The following is a 25,878-nucleotide window of genomic DNA, read 5'->3' on the forward strand; positions in this document are numbered from 1 at the left end:
AGATGACTTCACAGGTGAATTCCACCAAACATTTAAAAAAGAGTTAATACCTGTTCTTCTCAACCTATTCCAAAAAATAGAAGAGGCAGGAAAGCTTCTGAATACATTCTATCAGGCCAGCATTACCCTGATACCAAAAAGCAGACAAAGACAGCACAAGAAAAGAAAACTACAGGCTAATATTCCTGATGAACATTGATGCAAAAATCCTCAACAAAATATTAGTAAACAGCTGACAACAGTACATTAGAAAGAGCATTCACCATGATCAGGAGCAATTATTTTCTGGGATGCAAGGATGGGTCAATATTTGCAAATCAGTTGTCATACACCACATCAATAAAACGAAGGATGAAAATCATATGATCATCTCAACAGATGCAGAAAAGCAGTTGGCAAGATTTGATAGCCATTCATGATAAAAACTCTCAACAAGATGGGGATAGAGGGAACATACCTCAACATAATAAAGGCCATATATGAAAAATCCACAACTAACATCATACTCAATGTTGAAAAACTTACAGCTTTTCCCCTAAGATCAGGAATAAGACAAGGATGTCCATTGTCACCACTTTTATTCAACATAGTATTGAAGTCCTTGCCACAGCAGTCAGACAAGAAAAAGAAATAGGCATTGGTGTTGGTAAAGAAGTTAAACTGTCGGGGCACCTGGATGGCACAGCGGTTAAGTGTCTGCCTTGGGCTCAGGGCGTGATCCCGGCGTTATGGGATCGAGCCCCACATCAGGCTCCTCCACTATGAGCCTGCTTCTTCCTCTCCCACTCCCCCTGCTTGTGTTCCCTCTCTCGCTGGCTGTCTCTATCTCTGTCGAATAAATAAATAAAATCTTAAAAAAAAAAAAAGTTAAACTGTCACTATTTTCAGACAATAGGATCATTCTGTTAAAGATACAGCTGACAATTTATGACCTGGTAGTGGGATATAAGAAAAAGAGAAGTACCAAGGGTAATTCCAAGAGTTTTGGCCCGAGTTGAAGAATAGAGTCAACAGTAATAGAAATAAGAACTGCTTTAGAGGTAGCTGATTTGGAAGATTAGGAGCTCAGTTTGGGGCAGTTAAGCTTGAGATCTTATGAGACTTGTAAGTGAAGATTATTTTAAAAATTTAAAGGAGGCATTTGGGCATAAAACATTTGATCTTTTAAGCTTTAACTTTAAAATTTGCTGGTTCTTCCAAAGAATATTTCCAATCTCAGAAAAATTGTTAAGAAAGTTCTGAGGAAAGTTCTGAGGTTATTCACTTATTAATAATAGGGAATTTAATCCACCTTCTCCTAATTGATAAGGCACTAATACAGTTTTAGTACTTATCAAGAGAAGCATCATAGCATAGTAGTTTACTGTATAAATTCTAGAGCCAGTTTGCCTGGATTTAAATCCTTGTCGTGCTTACTGACTATGTGCTAAATATGTGATACCAATTGTCTTTCAGATAATTTGCTAAAAGCCTGTTTTGTTTAACTTGAGTATACTCATAAAGCCCCAAGCTATACCATTTTCTTTTTTTTTAAAGATTTTATTTATTTGTGTGAGAGAGAGCAAAAGAGAGAGAGCATGAGAAGGGGGAGGGGCAAAGGGAGAGGGAGAAGCAGACTCCCTGCTGATCAGGGCGCCCAACGACTTGGGGCTGGATCCCAGGACCACGGGATCACAGGATCATGACCTGAGCTGAAGGCAGATGCTTAACCAGTTGAGCCACCCAGACACCCCCAAACTATACCATCTTCTTATAAAAGGCTATGGGTTTCACATAAAGCCATGTATCTGGAAAGATGTGCTAATGAAAAACGCAACACTTCTGAAAAGAAAGCTAAGATTACATTGTTTAAAATCTGTTTTTTTCTGGTCTGCTTATTCTAGGTACCATATCTTAACTGAAATTTTTAATTGGTTCTATCTATAATAGATATGGATCCTTAAATATATTAAAATTTCAATCTTATAAAAGGAATTTCAAAAATAATTGACTGTGGCTGAAAGTATTCTGTGGACTTAAGAGTTCAGTCTCTGACTGTAATTGCCTATATTGTTACTCTAAGTAACAGTGCTTATCAAACTGCTTTCCAAGGAGGCTTAAACCTCTTTCCATATGTTTTGCAAATAGTCTGTGAAAATTGCTTATTACGGGAAATGGCTTCTTTTTGTTTGTTGCTGCATTTCTATTTCCTCTGTGCATCCTGCTCAGCTGCTTCGGTATTCTGTCTTTGACAGAGATGAAAGGAAAGCTTAAGATTCTTTTGACAGAATAAGTAATTTCCACATTGATTCCAAACTGAAAATAGATACCACATTGCGTAGGAATACTCTCAGTCTATGTGGATTGAGTGGAACCGACTTTACTTCTCATCTTCAGGAATGGGGACCACATGTGACCCAGGTCTGGCCAATCAGAGCTTTTCTTGGGACTTTTGCTGGAACCATTGGAGAAGATTCTCATTATTAGGATTCCTAGCGTTAGAGATACTGGTCGTCATCTTTGCTATTACATAAAGAAAGCTTGTTGGAAAATAAAGGTAGTGCAGAGGAAAGCAGTAGTAAGAGACAAAGGAAAATAGATTTCTAATTATATTTTTAACCCTTTCATCCATTTCTTAAGCTGAAATAATTTTTAACCCTTTCATCCATTTCTTAGGCTGGATATTTCAGTTATGTGATCCAATGACCCTTCCTCTCCTTTTATTTTATTATTTTTTTAAAAGATTTTATTTATTTATTTGACAGAGATAGAGACAGCCAGTGAGAGAGGGAACACAAGCAGGGGGAGTGGGAGAGGAAGAAGCAGGCTCATAGCGGAGGAGCCTGATGTGGGGCTCGATCCCATAATGCTGGGATCACGCCCTGAGCCGAAGGCAGACGCTTAACCGCTGTGCCACCCAGGCGCCCCCTCTCATTTTATTTTTTAAAAGATTTTATTTATTTGAGAGAGAGAAAGCATGAGATGGGGGAGGGTCAGAGGGAAAGGAGACTCCCCACTGAGCAAGAAACCTGATGTGGGACTCAATCCTGGGACTTCAGGATCATGACCTGAGCCAAAGGCAGATGTTTAACCAACTGAGCCACCCAGGCACCCCTTTCCTCTCATTTTAAAATCATGCTTTCACTCCAGAAAGGATTGAGTCTAAATTACTGATCTACCTGTGGTATATTCTTCTTTAAAAAAAATTTTTTAAGCACACTCTGTGCCCATTGTGGGGCTTGAACTCATGATCCGGAGATCAAGAGTTGCATGTTCTACCAACTGAGCCAGCCAGGCACACTCCTCTGGTATATTCTTCTATGTAAAGCTTTCAGGTACTTCTCCAGATATGGTAGCCAAGGTTTTACTATTTAAACATTTTAATGCCTATTTCATGGTATTGTTGTATACCACATATATACACACTTATGAAATATAAAGACATGAATTAATATTTAATTATATGGGACATATATCAATATGTCCTATTACATGTGGCCATAACTGATTTTTGTGATTATCCAAAAATTATAATTGGCGGTTTTAAAATAGACATCTAGTCAAAAAAGCAATTGAGTTTATAAATAATTACAGAAGGAAAGAAAACACAAAATACCTAATAAGATGGGCATTAAAAAAAAAAAAGATTTTATTTATTTATTTGACAGAGAGAAAGACAGCCAGTGAGAGAGGGAACACAAGCAGGGGGAGTGGAAGAGGAAGAAGCAGGCTCCCAGCGGAGAAGCCCGATGTGGGGCTCGATCCCAGGACTCTGGGATCACGCCCTGAGCCGAAGGCAGACGCTTAACGACTGAGTCACCCAGGCGCCCCAGATGGGCATTTTCTGATTGGCAAATGCTTTCATATTAGGAAAGACCAAGTTTATTACAGGTCCACATCCCCTTTCTCTGAAACCCCCAGAGCCAGATAAAATTTTAAAACCAGAATTCTTCAGCTCCTCTAAGTTTTTTTTTGTTTTGTTTTTTGTTTTTGGTTCTGGTCATTTGGATCTCTATTGCGTTGGAGGCTTTCCTAAAAAGTTTATTGATGCTGATATGTCTGTTCATATTCGAATGTGTTCATATTTGAATGTTCGTATTTGAAAGAACTAAAAAGCTGATCAGAAGCATATATCACTACCACAGCCTCGGGCATATTAACCTGGGGGACTTTAATGCTGAGCTTTTTCTTTAAGGCCCTAAATATCCAGTGTCTGTCTTTTCTCCTGGGAAGGACCCTCAATTCCTTGAAGTGAGTGAGCCTACCTGATAGTGTTTTGGACATAAACCGGGAAAGGAGATTGCAGATGTCATGGCTCCCCATGATTAAGGGATGACCCATAGAGGGGAGGGTGTTGGTGGCCCAACTGCTCTTTACACAGAATTTTTGACCAATTATGTTGATACATTTGTGTGGTAAAATAAGCAGAAAATTGTTATCATTTTTAAGCATTCAATTCAGGGCATTAAATACATTCACAACATTGTGTAACCATCACCACTATCTATACTTAAAACTTTTTCATCATGTCTAACAAAAACTCTGTACCCAACACTAACACTCTTTACCCCATTCTTTCCCAGTCCCTGGTAACCTCTAGTCTACTTTCTGTCTATATGAATTTGCCTATTCTAGGTATTCATCATGTAAATAAAATCATACACTTGTCCTTTCATGTTGTTTGTACCTTTTTATTTTTTGAATAACTCAGGTTAAGTAAATGGTCCAAAGCCATCAGCCACCATGGCCACAGGAACCTAGGTATGATCTGTCAAAATAGACTATACTTTTAACTACTATGCATTACTACTTTAGTAGTAGACCTTTCCCATCTATATGCATATATGTATCCATACATAACAGGTTATTTTGCAACTGACATTATATCCAGAATGTTTTTCCATACCATTAGGGATTCTCTGAAACATTTTAATGCTTCCTAATAATCTATCATTTTGGATATATAATGTTTTAATTATTTTTTGTTGACATGTTTTAAGTTTTAAACATGTAGTTTTACACATGAATACCTGTATTTTTTACTACAACCATAGGATAAAATAGAATATAATTTCTGGTTCAAAGAAGAGAACATATTTACTACTTATTGTTAAGTTACCCTTTAGCAATTAGCCAGTTTACAGTACTATAAGTACTCTTATGTCATCTTCATCACCACTGATTTTTTTATAATTAGTTAAAAAATGTTCTGCTGGTTGTAACAGATACTTTAGTAGCTAATGCTAAAGAATATTTTTCATTTAGTTTTTATTTTCTACATACTCATGTCACTACCTCATTTTCTATTGTTTTAAGGTATTCATATAAACTTACCCTTATTAAGTTGTGAAATTTTCCCATTTTTTTCTTTTAAATTTGATGAATTAGTGGGTGGAACGAAAAGTAGCGTCCAGCATTCAGTTGTTAGTCTGGCTTCCTCACTGGAATCTAGAGGATTCTCTGCTAGTGAGTGGCTAATACTTTCACTGTTCTTGTAGTTTTCAAAGGGGAAATATTTTTATTGCTTTTAGTAATTAAAAAACTAACAAATGGGTATTCTTTAAAAAAAGCATTCTAACAATATAGAAATATACAAAGTAGAAAATTAAAGGCTCTGTAATTCCATTCCCATATAACCATCTGCAGAAGATATAGAGAATTCAGTCATAAATAAAAAGAAATAAAGGAAAAAATGAGGCAATTATTAACTCAACAAAAATGTAATCTCAGCGGTGGACAGTATTTACATGGTCATAAAAGAAAAACAATACATATGGATTTAACCAAAAATTTTAACATAGCGATATTGAGAAGAGGGAGGTGGGTAGGTGGGGGTAGTATAGGAGACTGAAAAATCTCCCCTTACCTCTTAAAATGAATTAAAGGGCAGAAATATATGTATTTTATAAAGCAATATATATGTACATATGAAAGGAAACAGCTAAAAAAGTTAGTTACGTTTGGGGAATGGAACTTGGTGCCAAAGGTAAACCAAACAAATGATTGCTGTTTGGTTATAAGCCTTTGAAAGCTACTTTACTTTATATTTTATGGGTAGTTATAATATATCCAGGTTAGGATAAAGCAAAAAGAAATAAGATGGCAAAACACCCACATTTAAAAACAAAATTCTCTTGAAAATTTTATTAACATTGAATAACAATAAATCAGTCAGTATTTTCCACAGCCTTCATGAAGTTTTTGTCTTAAAAATGAAATTTACTTCATATGTCTTCATGTAAACCAATCAGTCAGACATGAATAAACTTTTATAATGAGTTTCTCAGAAACATCTTTTCAATATCAGTCTTTTTTTCTTGGAATGACAACGACAATAGTATTAAGATTTCTTTTTAATTCAAATGAACTGTTTTCAAGATTAATGGTTACTAGCAAATCTTGATTTGTATTACTCTAAGGCAAGATAGAAACATGATACTTTAAAATTATTTTCAATTTCCTATGAACCTATTCTATAGTAAAAAAATTATTTGGTATTAAGTGTTCTTTATGCTCAAATTCTAAAAGTAATCTTTAATCCCAACTGAACTTGGTACACCAAGATTTTAAAAAAAATTTTAATGATATTTACATAATAAATATAATTTTAATCACTCAGCTCTTCCTCATCACTGAAATACGCGCTCTTCTTTATCCTTGGGCGTCTTGAATCATCTGATGTTGAGGGACCCCCTGAACTGGGTTTCCATTTTTTCTGTTCTTCTTCAATTTTGGCTTGCTATAATGTGATTCAGGAAACAAAACAAAACCAAACCAGGAGTCTGTTTAACATTATTTACAGTGTATTAATACAAAATATGGCAAAAACACACTATACATGCCAACAATCCCAACCTTCCAGCCCATGCGGACAATTCTACTTCATTAGGAGACCCCTCCTGCCCTCCCCGTTATGTCCCAGTGTTACTCAAAATTATTCTAGGCAACTTCTACTAATTAACAGGTACATGAAATGAAGCCTACTTGCCATCTTTGCTGGAAGTGTGAATGTTATATAAAATACATTAGTTAACTAAAAGGAAAAATAAATTAATGTATTTGTAATTTATCAACTATAAGCATTAAAATAAAGTAACTTTTTCAGAAAATTAGGAGATTATATGGCCTTTTACAAAAATGTTTCATATACTTATATTATTAGGACTTTAAATGGTCAAAAATAGGTTTTTGGCTTTGTTTTGAAGTGAAGTTTCAGTTAGAACATATCTTTTGATTTAATAAAATCTTCTCTGTTTGGCTAACTCACTTTGATCAAATATTTCTGATCAATTCCATAATGAAATCAGATTAAGATATTAAAAATGTTGTAGGGCCCTTAAAATCTAGAAAGAACTAATGGGAATTTTTCTATCACACTGCTCTAAAAACTTTAGAGAAACAGGCTGTCTCCTGAAGAGGTAAAGGGGAGAGATGAAGATTGCCATGAGATGATCAATAAAGTAAGCAAGGAGTATAAGATGATTAACCCAAGGCAGCTATGGCATTATTAAAAGAACTGGTTAATACCTGGAAAGCTATGGCCTGACTAAGACTGTCAAGAGCAGGATCTTCCCCTTCATCTTCACTTTCTTCTACTTCTTCACTAAATTATTAAAAAAAAAAATCAGAATGTACTCAAGCAATAGCATAAAAACAAACAATACAATAATGTATTTAGTAAGAGTAACTATACATACATTTCTTCTTCTGGTTCAGGAATTTTCTTTTTTTTCTTTTTCTCTTTCTTCTTTGGAGGTTCCCGTTCTCCAAGCATATTTTTAGGACAGGCATAACTTAAGTGTCCGCTTTCCTTTTGTTTCACATTAAAAAGGAAAGGAAAAAAAGCTGTATTTATTGTGTTATTAACAGAAACTTGCTTGGTACCCATACCCTATGACTGAAGGTTTTAGAACTTAAAAAGAATACTGTCACAGTGGGAATGTACATGAAGAAATTAACAAAACCAACTACTTCAATATTTAAAAGGAAGAGATTATGATATTATAGCCCCCATTAAGCTACTTTAACAACAAGGGAATATTTTAGTAGTTTCACAAAGAACAAAAGAAGTATTCTTCCTTCAAACAAGATTCAGGGTGTAAAACAATTAGAAATTTAAATGGACCACCTACCTCAAATGTAAACATTTTAAGTTATTATTTGATAAAATGGGGATGAAACCTTCTTAACTTCTAAGATGCTGCTTAACATCATTTTAAAAACAAATGGACTCTCTCATTCTCTAAAATAAATAAATAAATCTTTAAAAAAAGGGGGAGCACTTGCGTGTCACAGTTGGTTAAGCATCCAACTCTTGGTTTTGGCTCAGGTCATGATCTCAGGGTCGTAAGATCAAGCCCTGCGTTGGGTTCCATGCTTAGCGTGAAGTCTGCTTAAGACACTCTTTCCCTCTGCCCTCCCTCTCCTTTCTGCCTGCTGCTCGCGCTCTCTCAAATAATCTTCAAAAAAAAGTAAAATTTAAAGTCTTTCTCACTTTTCCTATTAATTTCATTTTCCTCCCTTCATATCTAGATTATACCTGCACTGTCCAATTATGGCAGCCACTAACCATAATTCCCTTGTGACTACTGAGAACCTGTCTGAATTGATATGCACTGTAAGGGTAAGATACATCCTGGATTTTGAAGACAATAAGAAGAAAAGAATATAAAATACCTTAATTTTTGAAAATATTAATTACATATTTAAATGAGAGCATTTTGGATATATATTGGGTTATGATAATAAAAGATATTAATTTTTGCCTGTTTCTTTTTTTAATGTGGCAACTACACAACATTATAATGAGTAACATTATAATGAGTAACATTATAATGAGCCATAACATGGTTCGGTAGTAAAACATGAGACAATGAACTATAATCTGAAGATTAGCTAAATACACTGCCGAATAATATGTAAGAGGAAGGGTGTGGAGAGAGACTGAACCAGGATTAGAAAAATAGAAGAGAAAAATAATCATGGTTTTCAAGTATATTTTAGAAAGCATCAAATAGACTGTGTACTTTATATATCTGGGGACATGGCTGAACCCGAGATGTTACTGTTAATGAACTGCTAAGCAAATGCACTTAGACAAGCATTTCCCAAACTGCTTTTGGAATAATGTCAACATATTCCATATATAAAAATGGTTTCATAATGAAGTAACTTAAAGGAAAACCAGGTTAAATAAATGCAAACATATTTTGGGGAGGGGAAAATCTAAGAAGTAAAAAAATGTACAAAGTGTAATATAACAAATTAATGAATCCATAATCTAAAAAGGCGGATTAACAGATTCACACAGGATTTCTCAGATAACTTGTTATTTACTGTGAATATGAGGGTATATAGTAATCTATCTGACCATAACTACTCCTCCTTTCCTTCCTTTCTTCTTTTTCACAAAACTCAGGGCTCTGGAACACAGTTTCTTTTCTTTTCTTTTATATATGAACTTTTATTTATTTTTTATATTAATATTTTTTTATTATATTATGTTAGTCACCATACAGTACATCCCTAGTTTTTCATGTAAAGTTCCATGATTCCATCCTGATCAAAATACCAATGACATTTTTCAAAGAACTGGAACAAACAGCCCTTAAATTTGTGTGGAACCAGAAAAAGCCCTGAATAGCCAAGGAATTGTTGAAAAGGAAAAACAAAGCTGGGGGCATCACAATGCCGGATTTCAAGCTGTACTACAAAGCTGTGATCACAAAGACAGCATGGTACTGGCACAAAAACAGACACACAGACCAATGGAACAGAACAGAGAACCCAGAAATGGACCCTTGGCTCTTTGGGCAACTAATCTTTCACAAAGCAGGAAAAAACATCCAGTGGAAAAAAGACAGTCTCCTCAATAAATGGTGCTGGGAAAATTGGACAGCTACATGCAAAAGAATGAAACTTGACCACTCTCTCACAACATACACAAAGATAAACTCCAAATGGACGAAAGACCTCGATGTCAGACAGGAATCCATCAAAATCCTAGAGGAGAACATAGGCTGCAACCTCTTTGACATCAGCCACAGCAACTTTTTTCATGACACATCTCCAAAGGCAAGAGAAACAAAAGAAAAAATGAACTTGTGGGACTTCATCAAGATGAAAAGCTTCTGCACAGCCAAGGAAACAGTCAAAAACACTAAGAGGCAGCCCAGAGAATGGGAGAAGATATTTGCAAATGACACTACAGATAAAAGACTGGTTTCCAAGATCTACAAAGAACTTCTCAAACTCAATACACAAGAAACAAATAAACAAATTAAGAAATGGGCAGAAGATATGAACAGACACTTTTCCAATGAAGACATACAAATGGCTAACAGGCACATGAAAAAATGTTCAAAATCATTAGCCATCAGGGAAATTCAAATCAAAACCACTTTGAGATACCACCTTACTCCAGTTAGAATGGCAAAAATTGACAAGGCAGGAAACAACAAATGTTGGAGAGGATGTGGAGAAAGGGGATCCCTCCTACATTGTTGGTGGGAATGCAAGTTGGTACAGCCACCTTGGAAAACAGTGTGGAGGTCCCTTGAAAAGTTAAAAATAGAGCTACCCTATGATCCAGCCATTGCACTACCAGGTATTTACCCCAAAGATACAGACGTAGTGAAGACAAGGGCCATATGCACCCCAATGTTCATAGCAGCATTGTCCACAATAGCTAAATTGTGGAAGGATCGAGATGCCCTTCAACAGACGACTGGATTGAGAAGATGTAGTCCATATATACAATAGAATATTACTCAGCCATCAAAAAGAACAATTTCTCAACATTTGCTGCAACATGGACAGGACTGGAGGAGATAATGCTAAGTGAAATAAGTCAAGCAGAGAAAGACAATTATCATATGGTTTCACTCATTTATGGAACATAAGAAGTAGGAAGATCGGTAGGAGAAGAAAGGGAAGAAGAAAGGGGGGGTAAACAGAAGGGGGAATGAACCATGGGAGACTATGGACTCTGGGAAACAAACTTAGGGCTTTGTGGGGGGGAATGTGGGAGAGTGGGATAGGCTGGTGATGGGTATTGAGGAGGGCACGTATTGGAAAACAGTTTCTAAAACATTAACTTGAGAGGTGTTAGAATCACAGGAATTGACAGAATATACCATCCGTCTGTTTATCTATCTTTTCAGGGAGGAAGGGGTAGAGTGTGGCAGTGAAGGAAATAACCCCAACCCATTTCTTTGTATCTTCCACTGATTCTATAGCCAGGAAAATGTCTCTCAGTAATCCTTTCCCCAGCTCTCCATTAGTACCTCTGGACCCTGTTTTTCAGGTATTCTATATAGGCATTTTGGAAACTGACAACGAGTCCCAGACCGATATTCTCTTGGTACCATCATTATTATGAGCCTTGTGCAAAACTGTTTTGTGGCTATATATTTTTCCTACTCACCAGAAGTTTAAATGGGTAATGATAAACTATAAGAACTAGCTAAGAAAATCTGGGAATAGTTCAGTTACAAATATTGGCAGTATTAATAGAAAAAACTAGCTTTTAAAACATATTATCCCAAACAGGATAGGCTGATCATATGATAATGTTTATACTGAACTGTGATGCTTAAACATTGGCAAGCTATTATAGGCACAAGCAGTATCTCATTAACCCAAAAATTTATGGGTCACTAAATCTTTCAAGACAATAAGTCATTAGTTTGGAGCTTTTTTTTTTTTTTTTTAAGATTTTATTTATTTGAGAGAGAGTGCGAGAGAGCACAAGCAGGGGGAGGAGCAGAGGGAGAGGGAGAAGCAGGCTCCCCGCTAAGCAGGGAGCCCCATGTGCGGCTTGATCCCAGGACCCTGGGATCACAACCTGAGCTGAAGGCAGACGCTTTACTGACTGAGCCACCCAGGCACCCCATTCCAGTGCTTTTTAATTTAACAGTTTTCAAAGATTTAGAAACTGGAGGAAATACCACTCTATATTACCTAACTCAGGTTGTCTTTACATACTACATTTCAATTGAGTTTACTTAGATGAGTCAAGATTCCCAAAGTAAAACAACTTTTATAACCTGAGCCACCCAGAAGCTTTAGAGAGCACAAATAAAACACTGATGTGAAAAATACCTTCAAACAAACTATGAAAAATTACATCAAATTTTAGGTATACTTACCCCACATTCATAACACTTAGATTTGTCAAAGTAGTTTCGTCTTCGGATGAACTCAGCTGCTCTTCCATTGTCGATAGCAATGCTTGCTTTTATCACTCTACCAAATAACTAAACCAGAGAAAAATGTAAATGCAGAAGGCTGTATTTCATTGAAACCTAAAACTACAGTTATTGGATTCCATTTCCTTAAACTTTCAATTCCATTTTATTTTAGATTACTTTATCAACTGCCTAGTCAGGTATGACAAATAACATCCTATAGAATAGATTCTTATTCCTTAGATTCTGCCAGTGTTTTGGGAACCAATATAGTTTTGACCTCTTTTCTGTAAGTTAAATACCCTCAAAATCTATTGATATCCATGACTTGATCATCCACTGTATCCCCACATTTTTGGCCTGGATGAGCAAAGGCTTTTGGATTAAAAATCTTGTTGGGAATGAATGGCTTACCTGTTTGTTGTTTATTGCCCTGGTACAGTTTTGTGCAGAGTCTTTATCCAAAAATAAAATAAATGCAACCCCTTTACTCTTCCTGGTATCTTTATCTTTCATTATAGTAACCCTTAAAGCATAAACAAATAGCCAGTTAAATATAATGAGGCAGCAATAAACAGATATTAATAAGTACTTGGAAAACTCATGGGTTAGCAAAACATTTACAGAATAAGAGAAATCAATACAGTTGACAAATCAACTATTTCTTCAAAGTCATGGGATATCAAGAAGAATGGAAATGAGAAAATGTGAAACTCATTTAACAAAAGTGAGCACAGCTATGATAGAAGTACCTGAAAAGTCAAACATTAATGAGGTTGAAGGACGAAGTAAAGAGATTACAGAGACAACAAAATCTTGAAGAGTAAGCTTAATTCCTCTCTTCCACTAATGCCCTCACTGTGCAGAAACAAAATAAAACTGAGGTATTCCTTTCAACACAAAAAGTAAAATGATTTACTTACTTTTTTCTAGGCTTTAGAATCTAATTATATTCTTTTTTCCCTAATTATATTCTTAATATTCTCTTTTTAAAGTTTTAATTTAAATTCCAGTTAACATACAGTGTAATATTAGTTTCAGGTATACAATATAGTGATTCAACACTTCCATAGAACACCCGGTGCTCATCACAGCAAGTGCACTCCTTAATCCCTATCACCTTAAGAATCTCCAGTTCTGTGGTTCTTAGTCATACCATCCAAGGTACCTAAGTGATAGGGATTGTGCTAAGACCACAGAGCCTGTTCTTTCTCCTGATCCTTTATATATCCCTAGTCCTTGTGATCCTTGCTCATCATATGTCATTAAATGTAGTTTAAAAATCACTGTTCAACAGGGATCTTCAGAGAAATGGCTGATTGCAAGGATGGATAGGGTAGGTACAAGATATTTAAAAATGTACTTAAAAAAGGGAGTACTTAAAAAAAAAGTGGATGGGGCATGGCTCAGGAGTACAGAAGCCAGCTTAAAGGAGCTCTCATTGGCCAAACCTAGGACAATTTGAGTACCAAAACAAGTACAGTAATGAAATATAAACCACAGAAAAAAGTACGAATTTATAAGCCTGTATTAATAAATGGGGGAAAGGTATGGTTTTTGCTTACAGCAGAATGTCTAGGCAAGTGCTAGAGTTGGAAAATCACCATTTGCAACAATTGTAAAGAGTGGATCAGGCAAGATGATTTGTTGATGAGCAAATATTATCTAAAATGAAATTTCGGGGCATCTGGGTGGCTCGGTTGGTTAAGCGTCCAACTCTTGATTTTGGCTCAGGTCATGATCTCAGGGTTGTGAGACTGGACCTGTGTTGGGCTCTGTGCTCACTGGAAGCAGAGCCTGCTTAAGATTCTCTCTATTCCTCTCCCTCTGCCCCTTCCCTCTACTCTCTCTTTAAAAATAAATAAGTCTTTAAAATAAAATTAAATAAAAAATGAATTTTTATGTGGAACAAGATATTTACATTGTCTTAAGAGTGTTTGTCACCAACTGTATTAGTTGCAAAGAAAAAAAAGTATGTATACAGTGGAGAAATTGGTCAACACCTTGACTGGGCCATCAAATCACTAATGAGGGATGCATGGACACTGTATAAATCCAGATGTGAAACCTTCCGAATACAACATCACATATAAGTTACCGGCCAAGAGTATATAAAACCCCAATGTAATCATGAGGCAACATCAGGAAAACACAAAATGGGGGGGGGGGAGATGAGAGAGAACTATATTCTTTATAAATGTTCCAGATTAAAGGGGTTAAAAAATTATACGCAACTAATGAATCATCGAACTTTACATCGGAAACCGGGAATGTACTGTATGGTGACTAACATAATATAATAAAAAAAAAACATTAAAAAAAAAAAGGGGTTAAAAAAATAGGAGTTAAAATCAATATCTAACTCTAGACTGTACTGAGGGGAAAAATTCTATGTGGGACATTATTAGGTAAACTGACAAAATTGGAACATGGATGATTGATTCAATAAACTATTTTATCAGTATAAATTTATGAATTTGGTAACCATACAATGACTATATAACTCTATTTTTAGGAAATACATACTTAAGTACTTAGGAGTAGAGGGCAATGATGTTTGTAACTTACGTTCAAATAATTCACAAAAACAAATTGTGTGTGTACATACATACATACATACACATGTGCATACACACACACACGGAGAGAGAGGGCAAATGATAAAGTAAATGGGGTAAAATGTTAACAACAGGTGAATCTAGGTAAAGGATATTTTGATGTTCTTTCTACTACTTTTGCAACTTTTTAAAATTTGCAATTATTTTCAAATAGTAAAAAAAAAGACAACGTTCAAGACAAAAAATAATTTTCTAAAACCTGAATTAACAGGAAAATAGGCAAGAGGACACAAGTAAATAAATAAATGGATATTTTATTTAACATTTTATTTCACATATTAAAATTTGTTCTAATTGGATTGGGTTTAGGTACTTAAATAGTCAGTGGAATGAAACTGGTAAGAAGATGCTACTATATTAAGAAAAGGGGTATCTTTTTTCATTCAAAAAGGAAACATAAGTTGAAATAATTTAGGGGAAAATGGGCAAAATGGTCTAGTTTCTCAGACGAGTGCATCTGTTCATGAGGTTTAGAAGTTGAAAGAAGCACTTGACAAAGCTTGTTTAGAGTCACCACAGTTATTGAGGATACAAAAGAAAGTTTTCAACCAATTTTGAAAGAAATACGAAGTAGTTACTTTTAACTTTTTGGAATTTTCATGATATTTGTGAAGGTCAGTTAAAGTCATTAATCATTTTTTTCCTAAAGTACTATTTTACAAGTGTTAGCTTTCGAAGTAATCCTGTTAATGATGTCTCTCATTGGTCCCGTTTTTCTCATTCTCACAGCTTTTCTTGTCCACAATGACTCTGCTATTTCAACGGTGTATTCTTACTAGTTCCCTTGATGTTAATGCTCTCATATGCCTCTGAGAGAATTTCTACTTAAGGAGTAAATAAAATCATGTCATTCTTCTCAAAAATCTTTAGTTCTTCAGTTTGCCTATTCTTTGGTCTTGAATCAATATCCTCTATTATTTGGCTCCCACTTCCTTCATCTTTCACTACTTCTTACTCATAAACTGCGAGGGCTAGCAACAACAAACTACTCAATGTTCATGGAGCATGGCCAATACTTCTCCAAATTGATGCCTCTATTCACATGGCTTCTATCTCCTTTCAATTCTCAATCTTTGCCCATCAAAATTTTACTCATTCTTCAGAGCTCAGAACATGTCAGTTCTCTAATCTCTTTAACTGGAAATATTTTCTCTTCCTTCCTGCTTCTTAACAGAAGTCTGTTAATGTATAAACAATACCTCATCTGACCTATTTTAATATAAACTCCTTTAAGGTTGTCTCTGTAATTTCTATTATGCCTAGCTCAGTATGTTAAAACAAAAAGACAGATACAAATGTGAAACTGGTTTCTCAAGAATGCATCCATTTGTTTATTCAGGTGGTCAGTCCGTCACTCCATTAGCCTCAAGCCCAGGCACTTAAGGTCCTAGGACAAGGTTTTTAACTTCAGAAAAAAGCTTAAGAGTCTAGTGGTAAAGAGACCTGTAAACCAATTACAATACAATACTTTAACAGAGATACCTTCTATGGTAACAGAAAAAAAATAATTACACCAAAGATTCTATTCTCAAGTTTCTGGCAGGAGATGTACTCATTTAAGGACATAATATGAAACAGACACTATTCTGGCAAACCTGGGTGTTGTCCATAACACCCCTTTGTCACTTGCCCACCCCTTACATACAAAGTAAGTACATCATTAAATATTACCCATTTTACAGCCTAATGATCATCTGACCATCTCTCAAATCTGTCCAGCCTCTACCTCTCCACCTATACCATCTTAGTACACATTACTTCCCTAGGCTATGGTTATAGCTTTTTGACAGGTCTGCCAGCCTCTACTCTTGTTTCTCTCCAATCTAATCTCTACATTGAAGCCAGAATAAGCTTCTAAAAATTCAAATCATGTTCCTCCTTCATTTAATATTCTGTACTAGTGAATTCCTGGTATTCTTAGGATGAAAACCAAGTATCTTGTAACATGGCCAAGAAGCAAGATTAGGAACCTGCTTCCTTCTCTAGACCCATTTTGTGCTTTCTCCCTCTTGCTCACTCATCTCTAGCTATATTGGCCTTCTGTTTCTTGATCTCACTTTATTTTCTCTTGCCCTAGGGCCTTTGCACAAGGTATTCCCTCTACCTAAAATATTCTTCCCATTCTTTCTCCCTACTTAACTCTTACTGAGCCTCAAGGTTTCAATTCAAAGGATACTGCCGTAGGTAAACCTACCCTGACTATCCAGACTAGTGCAGGTCTTCCCTCTTTATAGGTGCTTATAACTCTGTCTTTGACTTCATAGCATTCTCATGATTTATAATTATATGTTTGTATGGAAATTCATTCAGGGATTCTGACAGATGGGAAAAACCCAGAAAAGGTAATGGTATGGTTAAGGGAGCAGGCTCTGAAATCAGATTGTTGGATTTCATATTTTATCTCCACCACTAACTAGCAATATGTTTAAGTTTACTGTGTGCTTCAGTTTTGTTATTTATAATATTAGGATAACAGTAATTTACCTTAAAGGTAGTTGTGAGAATTTAATGAGTTAATACATTTAAGAAGATTAGAACAATGCCTAGCATATTTATGTGCTGTTACATATCATCATTATTAGTGATCTGACTGGTAATAGTGATTATTCAAAATTCTGAAGATGCATGGGGCACCTGGGTGGCTCAGTTGGTTAAGTGTCTGCCTTCAGCTTGGGTCATGATATCAGGGTCCGGGGATCAGACCCCACATTGGGCTCTCTGCTTGGTGGGAAGTCTGCTTCTCCCTCTTCCTCTGCCTCCTACCCCCTGCTCCTGCTGTCTGTCTCTCTTTCTCAAATAAATAAAAATCTTAAAATAAATTCTGAAGACCCAAAAATTTACCTAGAAGCATTCTTGATGATATTCTTATCATTTATCCAAAGCTAGAAATAAATGCCAAGATAAATACACTCTAAATTCTTGGGATTTTAAATACAATTTCAAATTTATACCAGACTATATATTAGTTATAGTTAGAATGACAATACCTTGCTTTTACTTCTTTGCCCCGTAATATAGGTCCATGTTTTATTTAAAACAGTGAATGAAATATAAAAAATTCCTTTTATCCTTTCGTAACTCTCAGCTCCAACTGATATTATCATCCCTACCATTTCTGTATGTTTCCAGTCTTTCTGATGATCTCTAAACTTTTTATGAGAGCAGAGAATATGTTTTCTATTTATCAGTCTCATAAGCACGTTGCATGTCATATGCATAGAAATATTTGTTTTTTTACATTCTACTTATTTGACAAATGAAATCCACTTCTGGTATACTTGATAACACACCTTCTAATAACCAAAATACATATTTAATCAGAGCCTTTATGTCTTATATTGGATAACAGAATCAGTTTTAGTTCTTAGTAATATGGTTAAGAAATTGTTGTTTAAATAAATTATGATATATAAAGGAATATCATAAGCTCATTAGATATAAGGGTGTATCTTTTAAGTACATGGTAAGATGTTTGTAGTATAATGTCAAGTTTTAAGAAAGACAATAAAATTCCATGTATAGAATTGAGTATTTAAAAAAATTGTCTGTACATGTTTATATATTCAGAAAAATGACCGAAATATACATAAAAACTTAAACAGTAATATTTTTTCTTTGTTATATCAAATATCTGTTTTATTGAAAAATAATCTTAAAAAATGGAGAAGTAAATTCAGATAAACTTTTAAATGAGGTTTCAAAATTTGATGTGAATACTTACTTTACAACTTTGCCATACTTGGAAAATATCTGAAACAAAAGACCACATAATAATTTACAATTTAATTTTAAATCATTAAATTTTCAGGTTCTATAAACTGACCACGTTCTTTGTTAAAGCTTGTGAAAAATTTTAGCCTTTATTCTATAAAGCATATATCTAGAAGATATTTTAGAGACTAGAATAATATTCATATTTTTGTTATTGGAGTCACAGGTATCTGCCCCAATTTCTAAATTTCTAACAAAAGAGTGCAAACAGAGGAAAAAAACCCACTCTTTATGTGTGGTAGACTGAAGGCATACACATTGCACAACTGCTTTGTTCCTGTGGTATATCCATGGCAATTATCAACCCCACCATAGCCCCAGAGAAACCATGTGCTTCAAATATCAATGCTGTGGAATATCCTCATTCCTAGCCAACCCCATTAAGCAATCACTGTTTCAGAAGACAGATCCTTAGACTGCTTATAAAACAAAACATAAAACAAAAAAGCTTCTGTAACAAAAATCCATTCCCATCAGTCTCCCTCCTTTTGCCCACTCTTAATTGTTGGTGGTTTTTTTACAGTTGGCCCTATCTTCCCTTTTACTTCTACATCTTCAACCAAAGCAATCTCATCTATCTGTTTCAGCCACTACATATATGCTAATAGTTCCTATTTATTATGTCTTAGAAAGGTCTTTCAGAAATATTAATATACACAATTAATAATTGCATTTTATGATTAAGTTGTGTAATGCTGGAATGTAGTATAACTGGATTGCAGTATTAGGAACATTGAATCTTGAAGACCAAAACAGTCTTCTGTGTAACACTTTCTAATGGCTTCTCATTTCCCTCAGAGTACTTACCATTATCTATGTAGGCCCTATGCAGCCTCCCTGCATAGGCTTACCTGCCTCTGACTGCCTTTCCTCTCTCTCCACTTGATTTACTCAGTGCCTGACACGCTTTCCCCCCAGACATCTACACAGCTGTCTCTTACTTCCTTTAGGTTTTTATTCAGAAGTTACATTCTCAATAAGGACTTTAGACCACTCATGTAACATTTCACCTCCATTCCCAGCCTGATATTTAATAACCTCCTTTATTTTTTCTTAGCATTAATTTAGTATCCAAAAAATATCATCATTTGACTTTTTTATATTTCATATTGTTTTATCTTGCTATGTCATGAGTGCCAAGATGGATTTTCATCTTTGTGTTCACTGATGTGTTCTAGTACCTCTAAGAGTGCTCAGCATATGGGAAGTGTTCAATAAATACAGACACATCTCTATTTTGATATAAGAAGCTAAAGTTCATCTTCTCCTTTATTCTTTGAGACTCAGGCTATCTCAGTTAAGTAATTAATCAAATACTATGTATCACCTATGCAGCATCTCTCTACTTAACATCTACCCAAAGAAGCAGAGAGAAAGGGGCACACTTGGAAGAAAGGATTCATGTCACTCCTTCCAGTTCCTCTCAACCACTTATCTGGAAGACAGGGACAGCAGGAAATTTTGTTCTCTGTAAGGTAAAGAGGTGAAAGAAGATGTTGGATTCCCCACCCCCCCATCACCCCATCCTGAATTGAAAACATTAAACTGTTAAGTTTCTGCCATATATATAAATTAAAATATCCTTTCAGAATTTGAGGGTTAGTAAAGGGATGTTTTCTTTCATCAGCCCTTTCCTCCAAAATCTCTACCCCACCAGTTTCCAAAAACCAAGTAAGCAAGCAGGAGAAATCGGTCTATCACAAGTTGCTTCCATTTCATTATAGTAGTTGTGTCTTCTATGTTTATAAAGAACTTGTTATTCTCTATGAAAGCACTGTAAACTCTCTGGAAATTACAAAATTGTCAATTTTTTTCTTATGTTTGCAATAGAGGTCTTTGCTATTGATGACTCAAGTGCATTGTAATGTAGTTATTAAGAATTTTGCCAAAGAGGGGCGCCTGGGTGGCGCAGTCCTTAAGCATCTACCTTTGGCTCAGGGCGTGATCCCGGTGTTCTGGGATCAAGCCCCACATCAGGCTCCTCTGCTGGGAGCCTGCTTCTTCCTCTCCCGCTCCCCTGCTTGTGTTCCCTTTCTCGCTGGCTGTCTGTCAAATAAATAAATAAATAAAATCTTAAAAAAAAAAAAAAAAAGAATTTTGCCAAAGAGAACTGTTTGCTTAAGCTACATCTGTACCTCAAATAGAGAATTCAGCAGACAATTGTACTAAAAGTTACTTACCCGGTATAAGTCATTGTTGGTTAGGGAAAAGGGCAAGTTGGATACATACACTGTGCTTTTACTTGGGGCCAATCCACCACTCATTTCTACAAAGGAAAACAAACCCAGAAGCAATCTAAACCAGGTATTCTTCATTCCAAGGAGAACCAATGTATACAATCATTGATTTAATTATGCCAGATTTAATACACCTTTTTCACTTTTTAGGATTAAAAACAATTACTCCAGCTGGGTGAATTAAGGAATTTCTTTTACCCAGATATTACTGAAAAGACCTTTCAGGTCTTTCTTTGAAGTAGACTCTTTAACCATTATAGTGCTGGATTATGGTATGAAGGCAGAATGTGTTTTAAACAAATAAAAAATTCTGAGGCTTCACTTACCCTTCCCTCAGGCTAAGAGCAAAAAAGTGCTTTTGAAAAGGTTTAATACCTTGCCTACCACATCAGAAAGAACCTGCTAGCTCAGAAAGAACCTTAACGGCACATTTTCCCTAATGCTTTGGTCTGAGGTACTTTATTGGTTGTCTTAATAGTTTTCTTTGCAGTGGTATTAAGAGAAAATTTTAACCTTACATTTTGATGATGATTCTTTCAAATCACTAATTTTGCATATTACTGTTAAATAATGAAATTATACATTTTACTGTATTGAATAGGTTTCGGGGCCTTGAAAGATACTGACTTGTATATGTATTTTTAGTTTACAAATGTAATTTGTAATTAATTTTTATAGCGTATTTTACAAAGCAGATTATCCGTGAAAATTATATCGTGCTCAATAAGGTTCAAATTTCAATTTAAAAAGCTTGTGTGGTGTGTATTTGAGATGGGGTTGTAGGGGCCATCACAAATGGCAAAATATTGACCGTAAGACATACCAATTCGCGGAGTAATGGGAAAACTGCTTGATGCTTGAGATGTTTCCTGGGAATTTATTAGACAACTTCAGGAACTCAACATCTTAAAAGTTTCCCATTTGAAACCATGCGTTACCGTTCTGGTGAGAACTGCGAGGCCGGGCAACGGTAAATGGCCCGGAATAAAAAGGTTGGCGCGGGAGAGGGGCAAATCGTTTTCGCGGCCGGGTCTGGGAAGGGGCTCGCTGGTTGAAAGGCCGCAGCTGAGGAGGCGTTTACCTTTAGGTGGGGCGGGCCTGGGAGACTAGAGCGCGAGCCCTCGACTCAGCTGGGGCTCAACCCGGACTCTTCCTCGTCCCCCGCTGGGGCCTTGGCATCACGGGTCCTGGGAGGAGTCGGGCGCCGGAGACTAGAAGGCAGCGACAGCAACGCCTCTTCCTGGCTGTAGCTAGACCCAGGCTCCGGAGGCGGGCCCAAAGGCTGGCGCTTTTGCCGACGTCTTTGAGCGCGCCGGAAGTGCCTGCCAGGAGCGGGACGACGAGCCGACGACTACATTTACGGGGTCTCTCGGCGGCCCAGAGTCGGTGAGCGCATTTTACCTTCTCACGAGGTGGACAGGGCCGGGCTCGCGAGTTGCTGCGCCCGAGTCGAGCGGGCGGGCCGGGAGGGAGGTGTTTTCCGTGGTGGGACTTGGAGTCTCCCGTTGCATTTGAATCGTGCAATAATTCTGCCCTTGTGGTGGAGGGTGTAGAGACGCAGTGGAGTTTGGAATAAAGGAAACTGTTGAGTCTGAGACACAGGTTTGCTTCTTTTTAGAGCCTTATCATGCAGAAAGAGGACTGAACTAGGTAACTTAAGTGACCCAAGATCAGTTAGGAAGTCGGTAAATTTAAAGAATGTGTTCGATGTACCCAGTTCAGTGTTAGGCACTTTGAGAGTTACCAAAAAAGTGTGAAACAGGCCTTTTTCTGGCGGGTTTCTCAGTCTAGTTGAGACAAGGTCAACTCGGATTCACAGAATGACTCATCTTGAGTTGGTATGGACAAATGTTGGACTACTTGGCGCCTTTTTCCGTCCTATTAATCTCTAATGGTCACACACAGCTTTTTCTCTTAAGAGGAGGTAAACGGGCCCGTCATTCCTACAGAAAAATCAGAAACTAATGCAAGGTAGTTTATACTTCTACCCACCAGCACACACAGACCAGGCCTCTAACCATTCCTTGGGAGCCTGCGTGCCAGCAGCCTGGAATCCAGAGCCTCTCCTGGAGTCTGCACAATCAATCCAGATTGAAGCCGATGTCTTCTAGAGAGAAGGAAGTGCATCCAGGGCGCACCTGAATTTTGAGAGGCCCGAATGCCTCCACATCCACCAGGGGACCGCTGGGACTAATTCTCTTGGCAAACTTGTGGCCAGCCAAAACTACCATGCTTCACATCCCCGTTATTTTTGGTTACCGCCCAAGATGTAAGCCCCTTTGGTCTTCTATGCTACACCTTCATCCCCATGCTGCTTTGTACTTCCTCTCCCTTGATTTAGGCTATCACTGCTTTTCCCTCCTTACACATTTCACCCCTCAACACAACAGCTGAGCTCGATGAAACCTCTGTTCCCTGCTTAACAAACTCTTACATATTCTACCGCTTTATGGAAATGCTCTTTCATCTCCTGACCATAACAAACACTTGGCTTTTTGTCTTCTGCCCTTTCAGTTGAGTCCTTTCTCTGACACCTGAGTTTATGATTAAGTGACGGCCCCACCTGTATTGAACTGATTTCACACACACACACACACACACATACACACACACACACACACACCCACCCACCCACCCACCCCCACCCCTTTGTGGAGGTTCTTTTCTCTCTGTGTGGCACTTCATTGCTCTGAACTTTCTTCTACCCCTTTCTGGATAATTCCTACACCTGCTAAGGGTTTCGATTTCCGTGTGACTTTCTCTGAGGGATATTTTGTAACTTCCCCCAGGGAGAGTTAGGTACCTTTGCCATGTGCTAAATGCCCTCTACTTTCCTCATCGTAGCATTTACCACATGTGTGCTAATTAATTGCTTGTCTCTTTGCCTTCTCTACTAAGCTAGGGACTATTATTTGTCCTGTTCTTTTCTTAATTCCAGTGCCCAATAGGCAGTGAGGTATTTCTTTGATTGCAGCTACTGCAGGTACAGTCTCAGAAGTCGGGCAGTTGACATGTTATCTGACTTTAAGATGTAAGAACCTTTGGAAAGGGGTCAGCTGCTACTTAGCTTCAGCTGATTGTGGCTGTGTGAGAATATGATTCCAGTGTTGGCAGAGCATGTAGGTTTTTCAATAAAGTTGGAAATACGCTTTTGGAAAGTGTTATTTCCCAGTTTTTAAGTGTTGTGAGTGGAATAACATTTTATTACAAACAAAATAAAAACAAAAAACCCCGGGCCAAACACGTTTCACGTGCAGCATATCGATAAGTCACCAGTTTGGGATCCATTTTAGTGTGGTAGGGCTTAGAATTGGGGTTTGTGGAGAATACTAGATTTTGAGCTTGGTCTTCATAGGTGGTTGGAAGTTGAATGAGAGAATGGAAAGAGGTACCGTAGTTTGAGAAATACATCAAACAACTCCAGGATGGTGTGTTTGTTACTTTGTGGCACAGTAAGGAGGCTGGCATGTATGATCTTTTTGCAGAGAACAGGTGTTTAGGTGAGACAGTAGAAAGACAGAGGGCAGAGGAGTTTGGATTTGTTACAGTTAATTGATGTGAAACAATTTGGATTCTTGATCAGGGAAGCTTCAGATAAGCATGAGATATTAGCAAAATTAACTGAGTATCCTTTTTTAAAGGTGGAATGGAGAGGAGAGCTGAGACTGGAAGGAGATTGAGCAGTTAGGATTGTAACCTTTATCCAGATGTGAAGTAAGATTTAGATTTGTAAACATAGGCAAACATCTGGTATTTTTATCAATTTTTATAATTTTAGTTACTTGGTCACTTAAATTGAGCAATCAAGAATCTCTTAAGTATTTAATACAGTATAGTGGGGCATATATAAGAAGTATCCTTAAAGCACTGAAAAGTAATTTGTGAAACTAGCAGAGAACAAAGTACTTTAAATTATACAGTGGTTATGAAACAATCAGTCTCCTTTCCTAAGCCTCATTCTCCTTTAATCTGTCTTGTATACTGCCAGGTTAATCTTCTGGAATGACATTTTTTTCCTACACCTTATTTCTAGACTTAGACGCCTGTAGTGACCTTCTCTTCTAGTTGCTTGCTTTGTATTGTTAGCATTTAATGCCCTTGAATGTGTTCTGTCTTTGCCTATTAACCTTTGTGAAGCAATGTGGTATGATGAAAAGGGGTTGGGATTTAAAGTCATGCAGAACTGAATGATTCCAGGCTTTGGCTCTTGGATTGAGTTTTTCAGAGCCTCTATGCCTTATCTGGAATAGGAGAGAGAATATTTACTAAAGGGGAGGAAATGAAAGCTTGTTGAATTCCTCTGCAAGGCTTACATTCCATTCCTTTGAAATGCAAATCTCCTGTTCTGATCAGTTCCATCATTCTCAGACACATCTTCCATAATTCTTTTACCTTTTTTTGGATTCCACTATCGTTCATCCACATTTAAGCAATCTCTCAAGACTCTAAATTTTCTTGGCTTTCTTCACTACCTACATTTATCTCCCTGAGCATGGAACAGTAATTTTAGTAGATAGTTTGCTCTATTTTGACCATGTTAATTGGCATCCGTGTTAGTTTTTTTCATAGACCTTCACTAATTATGTTCTAAAATTCATTTTTAATTTAGTTTTCTGGAATTTTAAGCATTTTCCAATAAAGAATAGTATTATCTAGTTTCTGGGTTGAAATCCTTTTAAAAGCTTCTTGCTTCAATTTAGGATGTCTGGAATATGTTTACCTTGCTTTAAGGTCAGTGAATCTCATACAGATTTTTTTTTTTTTTTAAGATTTTATTTATTAGATAGCACAAGTAGGGCAAGGGGCAGAGGGAGAAGCAGGCAGTGAGCCCGACATGGAGCTTGATCCCAGGACCCTGAAATCTTGACTTGAGCCAAAGGCAGATGCTTAACCAAATGAGCCACCCAGGCACCCAAATTTAAGATTTTTAAAAAAGTGTCAGCATTCCACCACAGGCCAGTTATATAGGGATTTCAGAGGATAGGGCCTAAGCATTTGTATTTTTAAAGCTCTTTAGGCTGCCTGGGTGGCTCAGTTGGTTGAGCATCTGCCTTCAGCTCAGGTCATGATCTCAGGATCCTGGGA

General features: G+C 36.7%; 2 protein-coding genes across 9 annotated transcripts in view; one reads left to right on the top strand and one right to left on the bottom strand.

Moving 5' to 3' along the window:
* Nucleotides 1–5,673: 5,673 nt before the first annotated feature.
* ZCRB1 (zinc finger CCHC-type and RNA binding motif containing 1) lies at nucleotides 5,674–22,030 on the bottom strand. The gene is made up of 8 exons (XM_045801258.2): nucleotides 21,875–22,030; nucleotides 20,737–20,822; nucleotides 18,507–18,535; nucleotides 12,582–12,693; nucleotides 12,129–12,236; nucleotides 7,677–7,789; nucleotides 7,507–7,582; nucleotides 5,674–6,718 (listed from the first exon to the last, which is right to left on the bottom strand). The coding sequence occupies exons 2-8, from the start codon at nucleotides 20,818–20,820 to the stop codon at nucleotides 6,587–6,589; spliced, it is 654 nt and encodes a 217-aa protein (XP_045657214.1). The 5' UTR covers nucleotides 20,821–20,822; nucleotides 21,875–22,030; the 3' UTR covers nucleotides 5,674–6,586.
* Nucleotides 22,031–22,067: 37 nt separating this feature from the next.
* The window catches only part of PPHLN1 (periphilin 1), a 138,875-nt gene continuing 135,064 nt past the window's right edge, over nucleotides 22,068–25,878 (top strand). For 2 of the 8 annotated variants that reach the window (XM_045801252.2, XM_045801257.2), the window contains exon 1: nucleotides 22,068–22,179. Coding sequence is in view for 4 of the 8 variants with exons in the window: in XM_045801256.2 (XP_045657212.1) it covers nucleotides 23,023–23,062 (40 nt within the window). In the remaining 4 variants the exon portion in view is untranslated. Of the gene's footprint in view, nucleotides 22,180–22,780; nucleotides 23,063–25,878 lie in introns of those variants that run through there. The other 6 variants (XM_045801255.2, XM_045801250.2, XM_045801256.2 and 3 more) reach the window with 6 other exon arrangements.

The sequence above is a fragment of the Ursus americanus genome, chromosome 25, assembly GCF_024610735.1.
Source record: "Ursus americanus isolate L20-20 chromosome 25, mUrsAme1.1.p, whole genome shotgun sequence".
Taxonomy (NCBI): domain Eukaryota; kingdom Metazoa; phylum Chordata; class Mammalia; order Carnivora; family Ursidae; genus Ursus; species Ursus americanus.

Coding starts and splice junctions, on each gene's coding strand:
- ZCRB1 (XM_045801258.2), bottom strand. CDS start 20,820: ATGAGTGGTGGATTGGCCCCAAGTAAAAGCACAGTGTATGTATCCAAC. Junction 18,536..20,736: donor CCAACAATGACTTATACCGG/GTAAGTAACTTT, acceptor CTTTTGTTTCAG/ATATTTTCCAAGTATGGCAA. Junction 12,237..12,581: donor GGGCAATAAACAACAAACAG/GTAAGCCATTCA, acceptor TCTCTGGTTTAG/TTATTTGGTAGAGTGATAAA.